Source organism: Nicotiana tabacum, chromosome 9 (assembly GCF_000715075.1).
Source record: "Nicotiana tabacum cultivar K326 chromosome 9, ASM71507v2, whole genome shotgun sequence".
NCBI classification, from domain to species: Eukaryota; Viridiplantae; Streptophyta; class Magnoliopsida; order Solanales; family Solanaceae; genus Nicotiana; species Nicotiana tabacum.
The window spans coordinates 108,513,821-108,533,260 of NC_134088.1; the positions used below are offsets into that span (position 1 = coordinate 108,513,821).

The 19,440-nt window shown below is 36.1% G+C and overlaps 1 protein-coding gene across 1 annotated transcript; it reads right to left on the reverse strand.

Moving 5' to 3' along the window:
* Positions 1–9,452: 9,452 nt before the first annotated feature.
* Positions 9,453–10,776, reverse strand: LOC142164387 (uncharacterized). The gene is made up of 2 exons (XM_075222363.1): positions 10,538–10,776; positions 9,453–9,771 (listed from the first exon to the last, which is right to left on the reverse strand). Exons 1-2 carry the CDS (start codon positions 10,600–10,602, stop codon positions 9,588–9,590), a joined length of 249 nt encoding a protein of 82 aa, XP_075078464.1. The 5' UTR covers positions 10,603–10,776; the 3' UTR covers positions 9,453–9,587.
* Positions 10,777–19,440: the final 8,664 nt, after the last annotated feature.

A 19,440-nucleotide genomic window follows, 5' to 3' on the forward strand; every position in this document is an offset into this window, starting at 1 on the left:
TCCATGTTAGATCGCGGGGTTGCGAGATCTCTTCTAGTATTATTTCTTTAATCTTTTCTAGATTCGGCCTGTACCGAGTTCAATCGATGAGCTGGTCCATTGTGGTCGTCCTCATCTGCTCGGACCTCGGCACAATATGCGTTGTGTATTTCGTCCCACGTAGTTGGAGGGTACTTCATCATTCGACTTAATAACTTTCTGGTCGCCCTCGAACCATCCCTGCTCAGCCCATTCTGAAAGGTTGCGACCGACATCCCTTTCGATATGTTTGGCAGGGTCATCCTTACTCTGTTGAATAGGGCGAGGAAGTCCCCCAATCCCTCTCTCGGAGACTGCTTAATAGCAAATATGCCATTCACTCTCACCTCGGCCTTCTTGGCCCCAGCATGGGCTGCTACGAACTTGTCGGCCATCTCTTCAAAAGTTTTTATGGGACGCGCAGATAGTTGTGAATAGCATGTTAATGCTCCTACTGTGACGATTTCCCGAATTATTTCAACAAAATGGAAGCTACTTGTTCTTTGGCGAGGTCATTGCCTTTCACGGCGATGACGTAGTAAGTCACATGATCATTAGGGTCGGTCGTGCCATCATATATTCTGAGGTAGGGCGGCATTTTAAAGGTTTTTACTATGGCATGTGGGGCGGCATCATCACTATACGATTGCTCGATGAACCAGCCGGCATCTCTCTTCGGCAAGTGCTTAGGGCCGCCCGGTATTTTGTCGACCCTTTCTTTGTGTTCTTTCATTTGGTCCTGGAGTGCTTTGTTCTCATTCTTCATTTTCTCCATCCTTTTAAGAATGGTTGCGAGAGTGTCATCACCTGCATTGTTAATGACATTATGAGTAATACCTGTCGTTGGAGGAGGAGGGAATTGGTTCTGCTGCTCGTCTGTTGGTCGTATAATGTAAGTCCTTGCATTTTCTATAGTCGTGTCTCGAGCGAGCTTGCGGAGGACGTTGGTTAGCGTGTCAGTTAGCCATGCCTCAAGGAGCTTTTTGATAGCTTGGGACATCTCCTCCACCACGGATGTGGAGGCTCCCTTACCAAGAGATTTTGTGATGCTGCAGTGAGGAGGAGGTGACCCATCTCGTCTAGGGGAGGCATTGGGCGTTGCGTCTTCGTCTATTGTTTCATAACTTTCATTGATGACGTTCATGAGGTTGGTTGGGAGGTCGTTTATTATTCTCGTCCTTTCTTCTCTGTTACCTGCCATATTGAGATTTGTGTACACAAAGAAAGGAGATCTTGTTCTTGCTCTTCTTTTTTTTTTACTTTAGTGATCCGTGTTATTTGTAGATCTAGAAGAAACTAAAAATTTAATTAGAAAATGCCCACAGATGGCACCAAATTGTTTGACCCAAAAACGTAAATCTCGGTTCAAATAATTACTTCTAATTAAACATAGGTTAATCTTAGTTAAGAATAATTTCCTCAAATTTTGATATCAAAGAGGTAGTTGAAAAACATTTATGAAGACTATAATGATTCCTTGCAATAGATGCCTTATAACTACCAAGAACAATAACAATAGGTAAGATATTCAATAAATGTCAATCTGGTGGCAGTCATGTAATTAAGGGGAATAATTTAAGCAACAAAAATCGGAAGAAAGGAAACTTCCACCTGAAAATGATTGGATGACAGATCCTCATTCTTCGGATCTGGCAAGAATCTTAATGAAAAGTAAAGTCTTGTATTGAGTGAAGAATAAATTTTTTTCAAAGTGTTGTTCTTAAAAGAATGAATTTCACATCCCTTTCCTCTCTCTTCCTTCTATTTATATGGAATCCTTTCCCGAAAAACCCTAATAGTACAAATGTGAGGAATATTTACTAGAATATTCCCTTCCTGATTCTATTTTGAAAACTAGCCTTTACAGCTCTATCGTTAGTATTCGACCACGGCCCTCCTCGACTCTTCGACCATGATCCTCATTGATGACTTGACCGTGACTCTCCTTGACTTCTCGACCTTGGTCCTCATCGGTATTTTGACCACGGCTTTCTTAGACTCCTCGATCTCGGCTAATGTGACTTCATGACTGTCTTTAAATGATGATTTGCGGATCCTTCTCACAGTGTTATTTTGACCTGAATATTCTAAAGGCAGCTTTTGACCCATACAATGGAAACTATAATTTGACTTATCTTTTTTTTGGTAATTAAACTTTTATATACCAGGGAAAATATTTACAATCAATACAAAAAACCCTTACATATATTCCTATGCTTCATATACTTCCTCCCCCCTTGTACTTCCTATTGTTATCTTTCTGTTACTTCTAGATATTACATTGGATAGTATTCCAGTTTACTTAGAGCTTTTCCTACTTCCTTGTTGCTTTGACAGTGCACTTCTTGTACTATTAGCTTGCCAATTATCTCCCAGTTCCTCGCTTTATCTTGAAATAGTCTAGCATTCCTTTTCTGCCAAACAAAATAGACACACCCTGCTAATACCATCTTGAACAGCTCCATTTTGCATTCCTGCTTCTTGTCCAGTTTTCTGCCCATTTCAGCTCCTCTGACCAACCATATATGTTCCTGCTAATACCTTGCCATTTGAGCATCCTCTTCCATAGTTCATCCGCATATTGGCACTCAAAGAATAGATGTTGTATAGACTCATTTGCTTGTGTGCATAGAAAACATGTTTGATCAGTTTGAATGCCCCATTTAACAATCTATCCTTTGTGTATAGTCTGTCATTTTCCACCAGAGTTAGCATGAATATCCACCTAGGACACCCTGCATTGTTGCATACCAATTTCCTCCAGCTCACTTTGCTAAAGTCTCCTTGTAGTTTATGATATATGTGCTTGATATTGCAATCATGCATCTGCCTTAGATCTTCATAGTTATATCCTGCTGCCTCAAAATTTTCTTTAGCTTTCACTATCTTTCTCATAATCCATGATGCTTGGTTCAATTGCACCTCCCAAATATGTTTATTCTTTATGTAGTAGCAGTGCACCCATTGTATCCATAGCTTGTTCTTTTCTTTGCATAGATTCCAGAATTGTTTGCTTACAGCTGCTTTGTTCCATAGACCAATATCCATTACATTAAAACCTCCTGTTGATCTGGGTTGGCAAACTTTCTCCCAAACTAGTAGAGTTTTCTTTGAAATATTGTTGTCCCCTGTCTATTATAAACTTCTGCAAATTGCCTCAATCAACTTGGTAATCTTCTTTGGCAGCATGAATATCTGAGACCAATAGGTTTGAATGGAGAACAATACACTTTTGATGAGTTGAAGCCTCCCTGCATATGATAATAACTTGGTTGTCCAGGATGTAATTCTGCCCACTAGTTTGTCTATTAGAGATTTACATTGAACTAGTGAGACCCTTTTAGAACGTAAGGGTACTCCCAGGTATCTTACTGGCAACTCCCCTTTTTGAATGCCCAAGAACTCCAATATGTCTGCTTGTATATCTTGTGATATTCCACCAAAGAATATGGAGCTTTTCTTCTTGTTGATCTCCAGTCCTGAAGCTTTTGAAAACTCCAGAAAGCAGTTGTATAGTAGTTTAATTGAGCCAATGTCACCCCTGCAAAACAACAAAAGGTCATCTGCAAATCCAAGTTGCATGATTTGCATTTTTGCACACTTAGGATGATAGTTGAAATCTGGGATGTGATGCAATGCCTTCAGTCTTATTGTAAAGTACTCCATTGTGAGCACAAAAAGAAAGGGGGATAGTGGATCCCCCTGTAGCTTCCCATCTTTCCCAGTTGTGCTCCATGCTTGATCTACTTCTTGAATAAATTGAGGATGCTCATCAATGCAATTGAAAAATCAGAATGGGCTGGCTTTCTTCCTCTGCATTTGTGAAATCATCATCTTAAGTGGGGAATGGTCAGAGAAAGATGGTTCTAGGATTTGTATACTCAGGCTAGACATTGTCATCATCCAGTCAATGTTCACCAATCCTCTATCTATTCTGTTACATGTATGGTTATTTGTCCATGTGTAGTCCCTTCCCACAGCAGGTAATTCATTTATGTGTCACTCATGAACTCCCTAAAGTCCTTTGTTTCCATATCTTGTATTATAGTACCATGCTGCATATCCTGGCTATTTAATACTGCATTAAAATCTCCCATTGCTAGCCATGGTCCTTGCTGCAAACTATTTATCTACCTCAACTTCTACCACATACTCAACCTATCTTTTCTAGTATGCAAACCATATATTGCTGTAAATCCAAATGCTAGTAGTCTTGAGTGAGTTCTGACATGTCCATGTATGATTTGGTCATCTATATCAGTTGGTTCAAAATCAAATATTCTTGGATCCCATAGTACCCATATTCTGCTCTTATTGCTATTGCTGAAATTTGATATCCACTGCCATCCAGGAGCAATTTTACTGATTATACTACTAGCTTTTTGTTCCTTTATTCTTTGTTCTACTAAGGCTATCACTGCCTTTTTATTTTGCTTCATGAACTCCTTTATCTCCTTTTGCTTGTATGCTTTATTTAACCCTCTAACATTTCATGTGACCACACTCATACTGGTATAAATTGGGTATCCTGATGCATCTCCTGTGCCCCATAGCTCCTCAGCTGCATACTGCTTGTTCCTGGTTCATTTGTTGCTTGTTCACTCCCTAAAGATTGAAAACCATTGTTGCCAGCTAGTGTATGTTCTTCAACTTGCTTTGCTTTAGCCATTCTTGCTGCTGATTTTCCACTGACTCTTGTCCATCCTGCTTCTTCAGGTTGATTTGCAGCTGCACTAACCTGCACTGGTCTATTCTCTGGTGGTTTTATTATTTCAATCCTCTTTGTTAGCTCCTTCTCCTGATTATTGTCTTTAGGTCCATCTTTCTCAGTCCTCTACCAGACTTGTTTGCCTTTGTTTTCTCTCCCTCTATATGCCTGCTTTTGTGGTTGTTGTATTCTGTTTTCATTGCAATTGTGCCCTATCTTTAGGCATTTGTTGCAATAGGTTGGCTCCCAATCATAACTTATCTCTTATTCAATTGTATTGCCCATTGGGTCCTGCATCTTCACTCTTCTAGGAAGGGTCTTGGTGATGTCCATCTCAATTAACATTCTCGCATAAGAAATTCTAATTGTGCCAGTTGTACAATCATCAGCATACACTGAATTTCCCAATGCACTCCCTATCTTGCTTAGTGCCTTCATACTCCAGTAATTGAGTGGAAGATTTGGGAACCTCACCCATAAAGGAATGGTTCTCAAGACTTCATCGTTCAATTAAAGTCTGGTGTCCAAGCTTTCATCACAATGGGGCGGTTATTGATAGTGTGAGGCCCAGTATATAACACTTGGTTCCTTTCTTCCAAATTAGCAAATCTGAGTACAAAGTAATCTTCATTATGATAATAGATTTGAGGTTTGGTAGAGAATTTACCCACTAAATTTATGAATCGTTCCATTGCTCCTATGGTAGGTGAATCTCCAATTACATGCAGCACTATTGCTAAGCTCCATTTTGCATTTTCCTAGTCAACATCCTCAAGATCTAGCTTCACAATTTTTTCCCCATCTTGAATCATCGGTGCTATATATTGAAGATTTATGCCTCTCATTGCCAATTTATTCCTTGTTACCACATTTACCCATGATTGATTCTCATTTACCTTCTCAATTTGATCAGTAGCTTTGAGAATTTCTACAGTATCAGCTTTGCATGGCACTGTTTTATTGCTATTTGGCGTCTTCAATTGCATCTGTGCCTTCCCGCTCCCAGATCTACAACCCAGTCAACTAGTAGCTACAGGTATAGCTATCACTGCTTTCATCTTGCCATTTTTGATTGCTGGATCTGATTCTAGCTTGCTATGCTCACTTAGTATGCTCCTGGGAGTAATGTTTCCTGTTGGTTCTTCAATTCTCACCCCTTTTGGTGAGACAAACAGCTCTATTACTGCCTTCCTTGCATCTGTTGATCTCGGATCAGTAGTCGGAATTTTCATAAGATTCCGTTTAGGTCATCCTCTTCCTCCCATGGCTTCCAGCTGCATACGTTAGCAAGGCCACGTTAACGTGCGCCGAGAGAAAACAAGAGAGTTTTTTATATTTATATATGTAATATCGCCAAATCATAATTGGACTAATCTATTTAGTGACAATATATAATTAGTACTAAAAAATTAAGAACCTTGAATTGATTAATATTAAGATTAGTAATGGTATTTAGCTTAGTTCCAGATCACTTGTACTTCTTGTTCTTTCTCCAGCGTTAATCATTATTTATCCAAATTAATTCACCACCACTTGCTTACCCCCGAAACAATTAGAGAGCGGTTTCGAATTTTAAATAGATGAGTGGGGAATATCTTCTTTCTTCCTCTTTTTTTTAAATTTCTACAATACCACGTATTGGGCCCGACTAAATTTGAATTTTCTCTGAAAAGTATCATATTGGGAGGGTAAAACGCTCCTTAACAATTCTTGTCGGTGATGAGTGGGTAATATAATTGCACTCACTATATTCATTGACAAATGATGCAAACTTAATATACATACATATATACGCATAAATCAAGCCCCTCACAAAGTCTTGGCAGTGGCCAGTGGGAGATCCAATCATGAACAAATTCAGATTTTTTCTCTCAAAAAAAAGTGGGCTTATTGAATATCATATTGGTTTGGCTTTGTTTACTTTCATTTTATTCGCAGTAATATTTTTGGCTGTCTTGTGGCTCTTTGTGAGCAGGTCTATGTACTTTTTTTTTTATGGGTAAAGTTTTGACATCCTCCCCTTAATCCCCGGCGGGGGTAGATGGAGTATTCACGGATTCTGCAGATTAAATCCAATGGTTCAACGTTAACTCAAAATTAGATATACAATTTCAGAACTCACTCGTTCAACTCAACATTCACAGCATCTGAATTATATGAGTCGACCTCTGAAAAAGGAAAGCCTAGGGAGCAGTTCATTTGAATTATGGTATGGACCCTGATTGTAAGTTGATAAACTAGCAATAACAAACAGATTGGATGGACCAAATGTTTTATGTGTACTAAGCATTGTACTGAAAATGGTACTGTTCAAACCTTTCAACATAATAAACAATTGCACCTAGTAGATCACGATACATGTCGCTTTAACTGGAAACAGTATCTGAGAAATTGCCATTTCAAATATGTAATTAATTTGGTAGACACAATTTTTGGATTTGGTCTATTGCTGTGTCATTGTTGCCAGTTCATGGTATCCCCATTCTTGACCCAAACAACTCAATCATCCAATGAATAGAAACATAACTAAATACTTACAAAGTTTATATATATTGGTCATTAATTGTGTGTTTGATTTAAGTCTACGGTCAGGGACGAAGCTACCCTTATAAGGGTGGTCAATTTGACCAATCTTTATCGGAGAATTATATTGTATATATAGGTAAAATATTAGGTATTAGAGGTATATAACATATATTGAATACCCTTTGTTGGAAAAAATTTTTTATTTCTTTCAAATTTGAACACCCTTAGAGAAATTTCTGACTTTGCCATTGTTTGCGGTCGTTTCTTATTTCTAGTTAGACTTTGGGAGCACAATGGAGAATTGCATTACAAATTGCCACTAAAATTGATATTTTGTAGACCTATTTCTTTTCAGTTATTTGCCTTGATTTATTTAGAATATATGATTATTTAGTTTTAATCGGAAAAGCGTTTGTTTAGGAAACTATAGAATTAAATCGGAAACAAAATAATAATCCAAACTACAATAAAACATGTCAATTCATGTCTCTAAAAGTGTCTTTATTTGAGCCTCCTCAATTGACTTTGCAACTTAAGCTAATTCTCAACTCTGAGTCTCTGACCAAAATCAAATCCAGCGAAAATGAGTTTGAATTTTGAACAAACACACAATCCTAATTAGAATTTAGTTCACATTTTTAAAAAAAAAAAAAAAAAAAAAATCACGCGGCCGATTACGATGCGAAATGGAGAAAGTAAAACAAAATGCACATTTCTACCAATCAACAAAGAAAAATAACCTCAATATTAGAAAACTATCACTACACCAAACTATTTATTCAATTGACCTTTCATAAACTCTCATTTGGTATACAGAAAATTTTGGATATGTGGAATTCATTTAGATATTGAGAATTTGTCAAATTAAGAAATCCGTGCATTCCAATTTATAAGCAACGATCACTATTGGGAGAGTGGAAATACTTTTTCTTTGACTATGGTTTTCTTTTAACTTTCCAAAAGCTCAACTAAAATTATTCTCATAGTTTTTAAATATAAATTTCGTTTATAGAAATTATCAACACACCGCTATCAAAAATAAACTTGATTCTTGTGTCCGGTAGTATATGGGCTCACACAATGTGACCTCCCAATGTGCTGAATTCAAAACCTTTTTTGTTTAGGATGTTTACACAAATAACCTGGCGGGGGATCTTTACACAAATAATCAGGCGGATTTTGTAAATAACACGAGCATAATTTCAAACCTAGGATCTTGATCCTAGGTTAACACAAGCATGCTTGAAAATGTGTTTGTCTAGGAAATTTTGTAAGTTTTTGGATATTTTTCGAAAATAAATTTTTCAAAAACTAAAAAGTGATTTTGACCACTTTTTCAAAAAAAATAGAATTTTTTGTTTTCCTCTCACAAAACAGCAATATTTTTTTAAGTGAAATAAACATAATTTCAAATTCCAAATACCATATTTCAACTTAACTCCAAATACTACTTTTTTTCAAAAAAAAATAAAGTTTTAATAACCAAACGCCTACTAAGTTTGCCTTTTGCTTGTTCTGGTAAAATGTTACTCTTTGTATGATTCTTAACCAACCTGATCCAAATTGAAATAGTAGTCATCCGAAACCTAGGAAAAGCCAAAAAAACCTCTTTTGTTTTTTAACCTTGTATTCTATCCTTTCTTTTGTCAATGTAACTATACAAATTCGTAATAGACCATCAATTTTAACTATCCCCGATATATTCTTTTAGAATAAAATTAAGTGTTCCTTAACTAAAGCAAGTTCCACCTGGATTTGTACAATCATGGATTGCACTGTCCTAGGAAATGGGGCAACACATTACACACCACTTCTAATACAATTTTCAAAACGTCCCCGACAAAAATATTTTTATCTAGACAAATTAAATTTATTTATTTTAAAAAAGAAGATTTCATTTACGTAGTACTCCCTTATATCCACTTTAATTAACTTTTTTATCATTTTCATATATATTAAAGAATTCATCTTTTACGATCAATTAACAATTAAAATAATCATATTAACCTTAATTTGTTCATTAGAAATATAAGAAATACTCTTAGGTTCTTTACTCTTTAGGCCAACTTTGAAAAAAAAAAGTTAATTCTTTCTTAATATTTAAAAAAATTAAATATTATAGATCACAAAAAAAATGACAAAAAATCAATTAAAGTGGACCGAGTAAGGAGTACTCTATCCCCATTCAATATTCTTACAATTAGTAAAGTATTAATTAATAGAGAAATAAAGTTCTTACACAAATCTAAGCCTTCACAAACTCCCAAGATGCAAGAGTAGACAACATAAACAACAGAAGACCAAAATAAAATACTTTGGTCTATGTTAGGCTTACTTAAGCAGCCTTTGCTGTACAAGCCAAACGAAGAAGACCAGCAATAAAATCTGCATCAGCTTCACTTATTTTCTCTCTAAACTCTCTGCCATGGCTTCTCTCATCAGTTGTTATGTTCCATTTTTCTCCCATTTGAACTCTTAGTTTTTTCATGGCCTCTCTTCTTCCAATGTGATCTGTCATCCTGCAATTTGAATAGAAGAAATAATTTTATAAGCAAATGAGATTTAGGACGGGTTCTGCATATTCAATTGAACAAAGATGGATGTTCAACTAAACCAATGGTGGGCAGGATTTTTACCAAGGGTTCAAAAAATAAAGAAAGTTTGGATTGGGCCGTACGCCTCGACATTTCATATATATATATATATATATATATATATATATATATATATATATATATATATATATATATATATATAATAACCTTATATACACAATGTAATTTCTCGGCGAACAAGGTTCGAAACCCTTTCCACCCCTAGCTCCGCCACTAAACTAAACCCAATAGTTTCGACATAGGACAGAGACTCAGAGGTGCACCAAGAATTTAAAGGTTGCAAGTGCACTTTTACATTCAACCAAAGTATGCTTTCTGTATTGGGTGTCATAACTAATATATCATTATTTTTAAAAACATATACATGTGTACACGAAATTTTTCCCTAATTCTCCGGGTGACCCTTCTAGTTACTACATAGGTCCGCCTAGTCACATAGTTATATAGTGAAAAACTACAAATATATTAACAAATATTGTATTAGGAACTCATAAATTCAGAACTAAAATGAGATCGCTAAATACTAAAAATCAAGAGATCGCTAAATACTAAAAATCAAGCACATCAAGTTTAAATCTTGGATCCGCCTTAGCGCAGTTGAGGTCATTGATTTCATAGTGAACTATGTATAGAGATGCATATACAAAAAAAAATTAAAATGTGTGCATACTCTTTAGAGAGAGGGAGAGGACGCATAATCCCTGCAAGACATATTGGAAACCCATTGTTTGCCATTTTTTCTTGAGAAAAAACACAAGGTTTCTAGATAGAGAAGAGGAAAAAATTTCCTGAATTTTTCTTAAAAGCTTAACTTTGATTTTGATATTATTCTCAGGGGGTGTGAGGTGATAGAGAAAGAACGAAAGAAAAGAAGAGAAGAGACAGAGAGAAGGTGAAGCATTAAAAGCAGATATAAAGCACCTTTCATTTTCTAAACATAAAGGAGTGGGCATAATAGAACAGATAAAATCAATTACTACGTGTTTCATACTTTGAGTCCGTTTGTTCAAAAAAAAATAAACTTTTTTTCGAAATCGGTGTTTGTTCATAAAATTTCTAATTTTTACTTGAAGATACATTTTAAAATTTTCGAATATTTAAAAAACTCCAAAAAACTGTTTTTCAAAATTTTCACTCAAATCACTCACAAAACTTAAAAAACAACCCAAAATTATATTCATGTCCAAACACAACTCTAAATTTCAAATACCATTTTCACTTAACAAAAAATTTCCCCCTATTTTAAAATTTTACCATTCTTATGTCCAAACGCCCATTTTGTCATTTTCTAGCAATTTACTCTAAAATAGAATAAAGTCACCCTTGGAATTAGTTTCAAAATTTTAATTTTATGCGCGCTTCCATCAAAAATTGTCGACCATTCCACTGGGCAATTAGACTAATTTAACGGGATTCCGTTATAATTTGTGTGCATCTCAACTACCTGCAATAATCCAAATCTCTGCGTATTGAGTAATTTTGACAGGCTCGGCTGAACTGAGCTGCTATGACCGCAAACTAACAAGTTCTCATTTTGTAGTTAGAATTTAGATCTGCTATCTTCGAGTCGAGGTGGACTCACAATTTAAATTTTTGCTGAACTTTTTGCGTTTCAATGAGTCCAGTGGCGTACGCAACAGTTTTTGTAAGCGGTGTTACCATTTTAAATGTGAACAAATAAACTAATTACTGCAATAACATCATATTTTAAAAAAGGAAGAAAAAAAAAACAAATAACACAACTCACAAAGGAAGCAGTAGTATCCCTCCAATTTAAAAAACTTTGTGCTAAATATGTTAATTATGATTTATGACTTATGATCTACTGTTTCAGTGCTTTAATAACCTCTAAGGGGTCCACCTTTCTATGGGGATAAAATAAATACTACAATCCCGGAATTAATTATACCGCAGTTTTCTTAAAACAAAATATGGAAATAATTTTTCTTAAATTAATTATTCTTTATCCTTCGTACCAACCAGGTTAGCGGTTCAAAGGCCTCGCGCACACATTTTTTAGATGAGGCACAAAAGTGTTGAAACATAAAATGAAGCTGCATAGTTTCGAACTCACGTACCCGCAAAGAGAACTTCAGAGTGTGACCAAATAAACTATACAACTGCTCTTAATAACCATCGTCACTTTATTCTACTTTACTGTTTTTTGTTTCTACATTTGAATTATATATAAATAATTAGTAAAGATTTTCGACAAATTGGTGTGTAGATCCGCCCCTACCAATCACCCCTCTCTTTATAACATAGTTCCGCATGTATCTTCAAGTGCTAGTGATCGGTTACTTGTATTCCATAACTCTCAACCATCACCAAAGTTAGATGCTGAACTTTAACATAATTCACTTATGAAATATGATGATTATTACTACCTGAGAATCAACTCATATATTTAAGCCACTAATTTCAAGAACAGTTGAAAAGACAGAAGGACCAATGTGCGAACTGTTAACGTGTTTTAGTTTTGAGGTTACAAATCCCATATTTTGAGGAGGCTCACATGCACACATTATTTAAGTGATTTGACATTGTATTTTTTTTTATACCGATGATATATATACGGTAATATATGCGTACACACTATCCTCCCTAAACTCAATTTGAGAGATTCCATTGGGTTATTGTTGTTATTGATATATATAACTTAAATTCTTTATTTAGTTAATGACCATTATATTTTCTCTTTGGAATCTGCCAGACTTTTTCTTTTTCTTTCATCACTACCAGCCCTTTATTTAACCTTTTCTTTTGAGGCTATGTCTGTACCATTTCCCCTTTTACCACTTTTGCAATTCATGTATTTTTACTAAAATGTTCTCACAATAACACATATTTTATCTAAGTTATATATATTAACAGTACAAATTTATCATTAGTGTAGTTTAATATATACTATCACGTTAGTTATAACATTTTATCAAGTTTCTATACATTTTACATTCGGCTAATAAAATTTTGTTGTTCTTTTTTTTTTTTGGAATTCAATAATTTTTGGGGTGATTGGGATAAAACACATGATGTATTAGCTTCCATTCCATGGGTCCAAGCTGCCATGATGAATGGAGCCTTTTGTTTACCAAAATCATTGAACTTATTACACAAAGATTCCATTTCCAGACCATGCCTTGTTGTCACAATAACAATTTCATGCAAATTCTTTTCCCCCACACCATACCAGTACAATCGTTATAGTATTGTAGCCGATTAAATTTGGATTGGTGCCGGGCATATTGGGGGTAAAATATTTCTTAACAACGGCAACTCCATACCCGAGGCTCGAACTTAAAATTTCTGGTTAAGGATGAAGCAGTACCACAATCAAGTACGAAGCTATGTATGGCTAAGGGTGGTCAATTCAACATTCTTCGCCGAAAAATTATACGATGTATAGTGTAAAATTAATATTTGTACTTATTATTAATAAAAAAAATATGCTTTAAACATCTTAATCAATTTTCTGGTTTCGCTGCTAACCACAATCCTGGTTGGTTAATACAACTGTTATCATGTTCCACTTCAATTATTTTCAATAATAAGCCAACAAACGCCTGACTGAAACAACATCGTTAGTTTGACTATATATCTTGTTCCATTTAATTTGTATGGAGAAAGAAAATAAGGTTTCCCCTATACATTATCATATACTTGATGTAATAATTTCATACGGCAAAAGGACCTAACTGGATTTGAATTATGAGAACAATCAAAATTTGATTTTGAACATATAAAATATTGGCAAAATTGCACTTTTGGTACTTAGTTTGTAATTGTCGTGCATTTTTATGCTTACTTTTCTTTTGGATTGTGAAGATATATAACTTTAGTACTAACGTATATAAAGAAGAGAACTACAGAAGTTAAGACAAAATACAACAAGGTTAAAAACAAGAGAAGTGTCCAGCTTTTACTAGGTGATCAAATGAAACAGAAGAGAAAAAGATTCTTGAAATAAATTACTCAATGTAAATCGTATCTGCATTTGCGATCCTATCTGTGTAGCCATTTGTCCTTTGCACTATATCTTCTAAATTTTTTTAAAAAAAAAAATGTCTCTCTCTCTATTGAGTTCACATTTGTTGTATAAAGTGTTATTCTTATTTTGCCTCTTATTATATTCATATTAAGTTTAAAAAGTAGATTTTTTCTAGCGTTTGAAAAAAAGAAAAAAGGTAGAACAAAGAAGTATTGGGAAAAGATGATAAGGAAGGACATGACATATCTGCAGCTTACTGAGGACATGACCCTTAATATAAGGATGTGAAGGTCGAGAATTAGGGTAGAAGGCTACTGGGTAGTCGAGTGTATCTCCTCTTCATACATGTAGTATCAATATTATTCTCGTACTTTCTTATACTTAGATTTCTAGTACTATTAGTTATTTCTTTTGCTTCGATTACCTTATCATCTTGTTGTTATTAATGTTTTTTGTTATTGCTTCGTTACTATTACTATATTTCTTTTTATATAATGTTGTAACTATGCTTTTACTGGGCCGAGGGTCTATCGAAAATACTTTCACAAGGTAGGGTGAGGTCTGCGTACACACTACACTCCCAAGACCCGACTTATGAAATTATATTGGATTTGCTATTATTGTTAAAAAAGAGACTAACGAGGAAAATCACAAAAACCAAACGATCAGGTATTCAAGGTGCAAAATTCAAAAAACGAAAGATTTTAAGAACTCTACAACTTAGTAAGTAGTAACAATAACAATGTCGACAAAAAAAGAGTAACATAATTATTTAAGTTATATACATTTTAAATAACTGATGTAAACTTAGGGTCTACCAAACTGTATAGAGAACCTGGTTCTCTATCAGTATCCACAGAACACATACACAGCGGTAAGTAAATAACACAATAATATTTTACGTGAAAACTCCCAGCTCACGGGATTAAAAACCACGACCTACACTCGTAGGATTTCAACTTCACTAACCGAGCAACTTTAGATTACAACCTATTGTAACCTAGGAATTAAACTCTTAATCCCTCACCTACTTGCAATAACTATATTGCAAGCCTCTTTGTAATAACTCTATTACAAAGCAACAAACCTTGACTAACTCTAGTCAAGAAACTAAACCAAATAGTAGTTTAAATCTGTCCTACAAAGACACTTCTTGAAAGTAATGTAGGATTATAAATGAAGAACAAATAGCAAAGACTCAACAAACCTAAGGACTTAAGATATCTTCAATCTTTGGATCTGGTCCTTGAGGTTGCAGCAGCTTTGTTCTTGCGAGAGATGGTGGCTAGCACTTGAGAGAATATTGTCTTTTGATTTGCAAGTGTTGGAGCAATGAAATCTCTTGCCTCATATTGATAATATATGTGTGTGAGAGGTCATTGGGATGATGTAAGCAAATATCTAGTATAAGGCATGCTCCATAAAGTGACTGTTGCACTATTACGTGTGCAGTGCAACAGTACAACGACTTTTACAACTGTAAGAAGTTGACATGTAGTGTGACCGGAGGAACTGATCTCTATATGTTCCCTCTATGATTCCCTTTGTTGTTCCCTTAACTGATTTCATTGAGAGTTGAACCAGACATCTGACTAGTTACTCTGAAAGCAAAGGAACTAATTATTTCAGATTCCTTATCTGGTTCTCTCATGAAGTTTGTCAAATCATCAAAATAAAATACACATAACTTATCAATTTTTTCCTTTTTGATGATGACAAACTTAGGGTTGATATTCCCTCTGAGAACCAGATCTGCATATTGTTTCCCATACAAATCATCCATATTCCCCATGAGAACCTTTCCCTATCTGGTTCTCATATGAAGTTTGTTAAATCAGCAAAACACAAAGGCACATAACTTATTAATATTTTCCCCTTTTTTGATGATGACAAACTTAGAATTGAATTTTTCCCTGAGAACCAGATCTTCATATTGTTCCCCCTCTAGAATAGCCATATTTCTCTTGAGAACCTGTTTCTCCCTTTCAATTTTCTTCCCCCTTTTGGCATCATAAAAAAGAATTAGTCAAGTAAATGCAAAATGAAGTCCAGCAAAGTTAACTCATGCCACTTGTGTGCACACAACATAGCTAAAAATAGAACGCAAAAGTATAACATGCATTAATAAACGACGATGCTCATTTAAGTTAGGGGAAAAATATTGTAGCAGTACCATAATTACAAACATACATAAGTCAAACAAAACTAGAGTACCACAGTCGAAAGAGAAGGACAACAAAAAGACATGGTAAGATTAAACAGGAGCTGGCAAAGGGGTAAGACAGGGGACACTAGATAGAGAAGGGAAGGACTAGGAAGTAAGGGCTTTGAGGAGGCTGTCAATGCAAGCATTAACAACCCTTTGATCGTTGATTAACTGCTCTTTCAGGTTCTCCATTTGGTTCCTCAACTCCATATTTTCAGCTTTTAGGCAGGCAACTTCTTCTCCCTGGGCATTGCTAGAACCAGATTCCTTGCTGGCCTGATTGAGCTTAGACTCAAGAATAACATTTTGCGCCTTTAACCGCCTAATTTCCTCATTTGCAGCATTTTGGGCATCAATAAGCTCAGAGATTGTGGAACTGCTGCTTATTTCCCCCTTTTTGTCAACATGCTCACATTCTTCTAAGGTGTTCGTTGAGAATATTTGTTTACTAGTTCCCACAACTGCTCTCTCCAAGGGGACCTCAAATCGTTCAAAGACTTTTGTGAGCAGAAACCCATATGGCAACCCATGACTTTCATCATTGAAGTCTACCACTTTCTTCATGTGTTCAACTAAAATCCCAAGCAGATTGATGGGAGTGTAGTCGTCCAGTGCCTCCAAGACCAGGTCCGCTCTAGAGGCAATGGATCTCCTTTCAGCTCTTGGTAGCAAGACCTTATTCACCAACTCGAACAAGAGTTGGTATTCTAGAAGTAGTGCCTTCTTGTGCACTCGTTCCCCTTGTTGAACAGCTTGAGGCTTGAGAATAAACTTCCTAAAACTTGGGGAACATGTTCCCTCCACAATTAAGAGCCCTTCAGCAGCCACCCCAAGAATATCCTCGAGCACAATTTCATCAATCACAAATTCTGCCTCACTTATCTTCAAATAGATGGTGTCACATTCCACTATGAACAAATCAAACATAGAAACTGCGAACTTCCTTCTCATAGACCTTTGGACTCTGAGCAGTAAAGTGATGAGTCCACTCTTAGAAGTCGCAAATTTCAACCAACTGCCTCATTCCAAACTTATCAAGAATGTCAGTGTCAAAAACACTCCCCAACAGAACTTTCTGCTTTTTCAATTTTGCTTTCCTTTAAAGTTCAGACACATCAACTCTGGCCCTTTTTAAGGAACAAGGTTCCTCACATATACTTAGCTTATTTCTGAGTGGCATGTTCTTCTCAGCAATCTTCTTCTTTTTCAACTCCTTCGTCACCACCAACCCCAATAACTTTTGTAGATATGTCATCCTCACTGTCATCAAATTCTCCCGAAAACATAGACTTTATCTCAGAGTACACAACCTCCAAAGGGACTGTATCAAGGTGAGGAGAAGATGAAGGGTCAGTACTGCCCAGGGGCTATCTAGTAGAGCTTGGAGTTTCATCCCAGGTAGGAGCTGAGAACTCCTCTTGGGCAGAGGTACCAGGTACCTCGGTAGGCTCCCCTGTAGTACTGACCGGTGCTTGGTCACTTTGACACACTTGGTCTCCATTTCCTCGTTCTTCCACCTGAGTCCCAATACCCACATCACCAGACAAAGAATCCCCAACTAGACGTTCCATAGCAACAACAGTCAAAATTATTTTTTCACCTATCTTACCCACAATAATTCCCATCAATGCAGTATCAGTAAGAGATGATGGAGCATTACCTGATGTTGAAAAAATATTCATATCAAAACCCTAAGCACATTGAGTTTCACAAATACCAGACACAGCACACCATCTACCATATCGGGAACCGACACTCTTATCTAGATGGATATGCTTCCAGAGATAGGGACACAACATGGATGTCTTTAGTAGCTCTGGGAGACTCATATTATGGTGAAGACATGGTTGATTCTGAGAGAGGGAAGACACAAAAAGAGGGTTTGGGGTATTTAGAGAGAAAAGAGGGACCGGTTATAATAAGGTGTGAGAAAAAGGGATGGGTAGTCGGGTCGTTTTAAGAGGTATGAGAAGAAGCGGAGGCAATTAATGATGTGGCACACTAGTAGTTCAAAATGCATATGAGTGTTAGAGGAACTACTAACTTGAGTCATGTGAACCAGGTTCCTTGATAAATTTTGTAAATACGAGCATCATCCTTCAAAAAATTTGCAATGTCATTAGCCTCTTGGCTGTTTTGTATTTGCCATGCGTGTTTACCTGTAATAGTATAGAATTGAGTTAGAAGTTGCCAGAAAACACTTTTTAGCAATTTTCTTTACCATCCTTTCATAGCCAATTATCGAGGGACCGGGTTCTCTGCTATATTAAGGGCACTTGTATTGTCACATAGCAGTTGCACATAATCAAAGAATACACCAAAGTCTTTCAATCGTTGCTTGATCCACAACAGTTGGGCACAATAGGAGGCAGCTACCACATATTCAACTTCGGTAGTAGAGAGGGCCATAGAATTTTGTTTCTTTGTACCCCATGAAATCAAGCAAGATCCCAAAAAGTATGCCATGCCAGATGTGCTCTTTCTATCCACCAGATAACCAGCATAATCAACATCATCATACCCAATCAAGTCAAAAATACCTCCTGAGGGATAATAGAGGACCAGGTCCTGCGTTCCTTTGAGATACCTCAGAATTCTTTTGACAGCTTTCAAATGAAATTCTTTAGGACTTGATTGAAATCTTAGCACACAAAACTAAACACAATGGCAGGTCTGCTAGCTGTTAGGTACAGGAGAGATCCAATGACACTCTGATACACATTTACAGGGAACCAGGTCCGTCCATGTCTAGACGAGTGGCAGTAGCAATGAGAATATCAATGGTCTTTGTGCTTTCCATCTCAAACCTTTTCAGAGGTTCCTTAATGTATTTCTCATCACTTACCATCGTTCCCTTAGAGGTTTTCTTCACTTTTATCCTTAGGAAGAAGTTCAGTTCCCTCATCACACTCATCTCTAACTCGCTTCTCGTAAGCTTTGCAAACACCTCACATAGGGAACCATCTGTTGTACCAAAAAGGATGTCATCAACATAGATCTGCATAATCAGCAGGTTCCTCCCCTGTTTCTTCAAAACTAGGGTGTTGTCGATTTTTCCTCTTGTAAAGCCATTTTAAAGAAGGAACTTGGACAACGTTTCATACCATGCATGAGGGGCCTGTTTCAGCCCATATAATGCCTTGTCAAGTTTGAATACATGTTCAGGATGCTCATGATACTCAAAACCAGGTGGTTGTTTGACGAAGACTTCTTCCTTTAAATATACATTCAGAAATGCACTTTTGACATCCATTTGGAACAGTTTGAATTCCATATGAGATGCAAAGGCAATGAGGATTCTGATGGCTTCCATTTGAGCAACTGGGACAAAAGTCTCATCATAGTTTATCCCTTCTTCTTGATTGTAGCCTTGCACTAC